Source organism: Triticum dicoccoides, chromosome 6B, assembly GCF_002162155.2.
Source record: "Triticum dicoccoides isolate Atlit2015 ecotype Zavitan chromosome 6B, WEW_v2.0, whole genome shotgun sequence".
Lineage (NCBI taxonomy): Eukaryota > Viridiplantae > Streptophyta > Magnoliopsida > Poales > Poaceae > Triticum > Triticum dicoccoides.
In genome coordinates, this window is record NC_041391.1 from 264,003,395 (window position 1) to 264,009,294 (window position 5,900).

Genomic DNA, 5,900 nt, shown 5'->3' on the forward strand with positions numbered 1-5,900 from the left:
GTGCCATCTTAACATCATGCAAAAAGATCTAGAGCATTCATGGACGCAGAGTTTAAAATCAAAAGATATCTGGAATTTGTTTGTGACAAACATTGACAGAAATTTTCAGTGCTCGCAAAAATTCATAGGTATGTGACTCCATGACGAATTTTTGCGAGCACTAGAAATTTTTGTTAATGTTTGCCACAACAAAATCTCAGACTTATTTATTTATTTTTTCAGTTTTACTGTTCACCAATCTCAAATGAGCTTGGGAGCAGAAAGACACTTTCGAAGCACTCATTCATTTTTTACCACTGAAATTTCGCTGGTAGTGCACCACTTATATTCAGTTATCTTCCCCAACATGTTTCTCAATATTAAAGCCGCTTACTTCTGATAATGCAAATAGTATTAAATAGGATGGATGGCATGCAGACTTCTTTTCAGCTAGCACCATACAAGTTGAATTACGAACTTAAGCCTTATTATTAATATTGCATATTCATTTTTATTCTATTAGTGATTCCTTGCCATGTTGAATGGAGGATGTCGATGTGGAAATGTGGAGGGCCTTAAGCCATGCTTAATGACCTAGATGCATTGATTTTTTCCCCATTGCAACACTTGCTACTAAATAAAATATAATGTACTCCCTCCCTCCGAAAAAGCTCGTCCCTCAAATAGATATATCTAGCATCAAATTAGTGCTAGATACAAACATTTGAAGGACAATTTGAGACAAGTTTTTTCGGATGAAGGGAGTAGATATTAAATCCTACTACCTCCGTCTTGGTGTATTGGTCCCCTTTATAATTTATGCCAAATTTTGACCAAATATTTAGCTGATAAAATATTAATGCATGTCAACAAAAATTATATCGTTGGATTCGTATTTGAACATAGTTTTCAATTATATAATTTTTTTGACATGCATGAACATCTTGTTAGTTAAATTTATGGTCAAAATTTGGCACAAAATACAACGGGAACCAATAAACCAGTAGGACTCATAGCTCTCGAAAACATTTCAAGTAAAGTTTACACAGAGTTATTTGTTCCATGTAACCAGTAGGACTCAATTTTGCTTTAGATGTATGCTTTTGGGTGGATGAACACTTGGTTAAGGAATCTTATGAGGTACTCCCTCTGTCCGACAATATAAGACGTCTCATATTGTGGCACGGGAGAAGTACTTTTTTAGTTCTTTTTTAAAATTTGGAGAGGTAAGAGCAGAGGAAAAGGCAAAAGCTGGTCCATGAAGTTGAATTTCAGTTCAGAGCCTACTACACGTTCGGTTGTTGCTCATTGAAGACAGAAGAGGGATTCGATTAATCTTCCTTCTCATGATCGAAAGATAAGAAATCCTTGTGGTGTTGATAGAAGGGGTTCACCTTAATAAAAAGGCTGCTGGACATGGTTAAGCAACTGTCCTTTCTTGATTCATCCAAAGACAGGGGAGGGCATTAAAATAAACAATCGGTGTGAAACAGTTGTACATGATTGATTACAATATGGTCAAGTTTTGTAAGTGTATGGCTGTGAGAAATGCATGTATGGTTTAATTCTCTAATTAATGTAGGTATTGTCAGAACTTCCGGTTCACTAATGTTGATCTATTCATTTTCCTTTTGTCCATTTTGCTCAATGAGCTGAATTGTTTAATTGACCGTTGGCTTTATCATATTAGTGGAACAATTTGTAAGTTGTGTTATACATTGTGAAAGAAGACGTTAACAGATTTGCAGAAGTGAGCTATGTTTTCATTTTAATTTATGTAACACATCTTATATATGAAGTTTAAATGTCCACTCTTTCATGTATTTTTATCATTTTTAAATATTCTGTTATGCTTGATCTCTACCATCTTCATCATCGAAGATCACAACATTTGTTCCGTTGCAACGCACGGACAACTTGCTAGTCAGGTACAATATCTGAAAGTTTCATGCTACATCAACACATACTTGATCAGCAAGGCTTGAGTGCTATTTAAAAAAAGGAAATACACAATTGTACTGAATCATGCAAAATTTGTGCTGGACAATATTAACTTATAACGAAAAGCATTGGAAGGAGTAGGTAAGAACAATACAAAAACAAATATGTATTAATGCAGAATTTTGATTGCAACACTTGCACACAAGAAATTGGACAACATTTATTAGATCACATCACATACGATATGATGGCTTGTTGCTATGAAGATCTGATGCGCAACAGTGATTCCACAAATGGCACCATATAGTGGGCAACAAGGAGTGAACCAATGGTGAATTTTCTACCGTTCCGGAGATCATACAACATGTCACGCATGTTGATTATTTCTTCAAGAGATTCATCATGGAGGTCACACCTGAGAAGGTAGCGCGCATCAATGGAGAGGAATATCTTGTCCGGGTCAGTTGACGCACATGCAAAGGCAAGAAGATTTCTTGGTATCGGCAGACTGACACGGCGGCATAGTGACCAAGTCAGATTTGGCCCATCTTCCGCTAACCAAATGGCAATCTCCCACGGAGTGGGAGAGTGGATATAGCATAACTTTCCACCTAGTGCAGATAGTGCATCATTCTTGCCTAGATGATCACTACATGGAGGGTTAGGGTGCACCGTAAATGTTTCATCAAGTAAACTAAATCGAAGGATGACATTCGAGATAACCTTGCCATGTGCCATGGACTTGAGAGCACTCCAAAAGAAGACCCCTGGGAGACAAATTGGAGTCCTGGCCTTGATAGGGTATGGTGGATCCACAGTGGCCTTCCATACCCAAGCTTCTTCTTTGCTATCACCACCGAATGTTAAGATCTCATGTCCACTGCTGTATTCTCTAGTGGTGCCTCCTTCCCCATCTATTTGCAGAGTATCTCTGTACGAGCGGATGAAGTGCCTCGCCACCTTGTAGGTACCACTCCAAGGATCAAAGCCAAAGGCGACCCTGTGCTCAAAGAGAACACTTGGGCTTCCAGGTGGCAACTCAACAAACTCTCTAGTGGCCGGGTTGCAGATGAAAATTTTCCCCATTATGCAAGGGATCAATATCAGGCCATCACAATGGAGAGGAATGCTGAACACAGGGATCCCATAGGGATGAAATTCCTTTCGGAAGATAAGCTCCGCACACTTGCTTTCCCCTGGCTGGAAGCTGGAGATACTGAGTAATCTAGAACACGCCTTCCGTCGGTCCTCCTGATACTTGCGTGGCACGAGGACCATGGTCGACCTTGTTCGCTTGGAAAGCTCCAGGTGCCAGCGCACGAAACTGATGCTGGTTAATGTGGTGCGCCATGACTTGCAGACGGTTTGGAAGCGCACAAGGGACTTCACAGGAAGAAGTACGAGTATCTGAAAGAAGATTATATCATCTGGGATGAAGCTGCTACTGCCGGAGGCTAAAGGTGCTGATTCCGGCGACATAGCCATCCGCCGGGGTCGTTTAGGAATCGGCGGCTTCATATCGTTGTTTCCGGTCAACATGAATTGGCCGTGCCCTGCGTATTCATAGGCATATATAGTGGTTCGATAAGAGTGCCTACTAATCCGACCCGACTCGGAATTTGTATCCAAAGGAACCTCCACTCCTAATAATGACAAAACAAACCACAAACGAGTCGAATAAGGACCAGGAAAAACAAATCATTTTGCTAAGCTATAATCGAATTTGAAAAAATGTATCCTATGAAAAGAATGATTGAAATTTATAAAACGAGAGCAGATGCAGATGCAGATCTACACCGGCCTAACTAATAGCAAAATCAATAGGAAAGGAGAACAGAAGGGAGGGTAACCTGGACGATAGCGCCGAAACGAACATCACGGTAGAACCCGTCGGCCGAAAATCGGGATTGAAGGAGGACAAGAGCTGGCCGGTCCCGTCATCCCTTATAATTTCACGTGCTTAGCCGCCGCCCCTGCGTTCTTGCTAACCCTAGCCACAGTTTTGGGATAGACCTTTTTTTTAGTCTAAACACGCTTTTTTATTACTCAAACAAGTTCATGGGGATACAAGATATGTTTGGAGGGTTTAACAGCCACACATGACGCCCAAAATCCAAACCGAAAGCATGCTTAGCGAGGCTATGTGCCTCAATATTGGTTGCTCTCCCTTCGAAGATGAAGGTGCAACTGTCAAAAGTAGCTGACGTTTCCACAATCTCCCTGGTAGTGCTCGCGTAGGCTCCCCCAGTGCCATTCTTGATGTCTTTCACAACCTCTTGGCAGTCGCTAGCGATAATGATGCGAGCAAGGCCCAGGTCTGCTGCCAGTGCAAGCGCCTCGCGGCATGCCAGTGCTTCTAGTGTCGCCGGGTCGGTTACGCCATTTATCCTCATAACCGAGGCTCCCAGAAACATGCCCGAATGGGTTCTGCACAAGGCACTAAAAGATCCAAAATTACCATCTCTGGATACAGCTCCATCAACCCGGATTTTGTCAATTCCTTCAGGGGGAGGGATCCACCTTGTCCTTGTAGGAACTACCGTCGGTGCCACAGCAGGCGCCTTCTTCGGTTTGCACTCATCCAGCTCCCGAACAAACTTCAAGATGAAGTGGTAAGTTGATAGAGGACTCTGGAAAATATTTTCATGTAGTGCCTGTCGCCGTGCAAACCAGAGTGCCCACAAAGTGGTGACTACCAAGATGAACTCTTCCGGAGATAGCATGTCCTGGATCGCAAACAACCAACGTGAGTGGGCCTGGAAGCACATGGGCCAAAAATTCTCTCTCAACAACGGCCCTCTTCGGCCTGTTGGGCCGCTGGGCAGCGTCGTTGCTGGTGGAGTGGCTGCCCAGTGGGTCCTGCATGTCGGGGTCGCTAACATCCCCCTCTCCTTGAGACGAGGCTTGCCCCCAAGCCTCAGAATGTGGGAATCTAGCCTTGATGCTGTCCTTGTCCTCCCAAGTGGTGCCGAGGGTGGCTGAGTTTCACCATCGGATCTTCACTTGCTCGCGCATGGCGTTGTTCTTCCGGCGCCAGCGAGTTTGTAGGATCTCCACTGGCACAGCAAGATCGTCAGCGCAGTGTGGTAATCAATTTTCGACAACCATACCTGGAAGGAGGGCCCGACGTAGGAGCGATACGTGAAACACTGGATGGACAGTGGCTTGAGGTGGCAGTTGAAGCTTATACGCTATGTCGTTGATATTTGTTGATGATGGTGAACGACCCGTAGTACTTGTAGCTCAGCTTGTGGTTAGCTCTCGGGGCGACTGAAGATTGAATATAGGGTTGCAGCCTGAGAAACACACTCTCCCCCACTGTGAAGGTTTGGAAGGATCGTTTCTTGTCAGCTTGATGCTTCACGATCTGTTGTGCTCTGTTCAGGTGCTGCTGCAGCAGGGCTTGAACTATTTCCTTCTCGTCCAGCCACGCTTGGAGCGCTGGAACAGAACAAGTGCTGTTGGCTGAAATCCCCCAGTGCCGAGGTTCATAGCCAAACATGGCTCTGAAGGGGGTCATTCCAATGGCTGAATGATGAGCGTTGTTGTACCAAAACTGAGCTAGAGGTGTCCAGAAACTCCAACTCCTGGGACAAGCTTGAGTGAAACAGCGGAGAAAAGTCTCGACGCACTGATTGACGCGCTTAGTTTGTCCGTCCGTCTTCGGATGGTTTGCTGTGCTGAGTCTGAGTTGAGTGCCGGCTGCGCGAAACAATTCCTGCCAAAAATGACTTGTGAACACCGGGTCCCTGTCAGAAACTATCGCTCCGGGCAACCCGTGAATCTTGTAAATCTGATTCATGTAAAGCTTGGCCACTGATGCTACTGTGTATGGGTGGGCCAACGGCAAAAAATATGCAAATTTCGTGCGCTTGTCTACTATCACCAGTAAGCAGTTGAACCTGCTGGATTGTGGTAACCCATCCACGAAATCCATGGAGATGAGGTCCCAAGGTTGTGCTGGAATAGGAAGGGGTAGC

General features: G+C 44.2%; 1 protein-coding gene across 3 annotated transcripts; it reads right to left on the bottom strand.

The window, feature by feature from the left end:
* Nucleotides 1–2,031: 2,031 nt before the first annotated feature.
* On the bottom strand, nt 2,032–3,916 carry LOC119322727 (putative F-box protein At2g02030). 3 transcript variants are annotated; one of them, XM_037596237.1, is made up of 3 exons: nt 3,771–3,916; nt 2,644–3,473; nt 2,032–2,558 (listed from the first exon to the last, which is right to left on the bottom strand). In XM_037596237.1, exons 2-3 carry the CDS (start codon nt 3,457–3,459, stop codon nt 2,532–2,534), a joined length of 843 nt encoding a protein of 280 aa, XP_037452134.1. In that variant the 5' UTR covers nt 3,460–3,473; nt 3,771–3,916; the 3' UTR covers nt 2,032–2,531. The 3 variants fall into 3 exon arrangements, with proteins under 3 accessions (XP_037452134.1, XP_037452135.1, XP_037452133.1); XM_037596238.1 differs by having other exon boundaries at nt 2,032–2,569; XM_037596236.1 differs by having other exon boundaries at nt 2,032–3,473.
* Nucleotides 3,917–5,900: the final 1,984 nt, after the last annotated feature.

Excerpts from the sequence above, each read along its gene's own strand:
- LOC119322727 (XM_037596236.1), bottom strand. The coding sequence starts at position 3,459 with ATGTTGACCGGAAACAACGATATGAAGCCGCCGATTCCTAAACGACCC.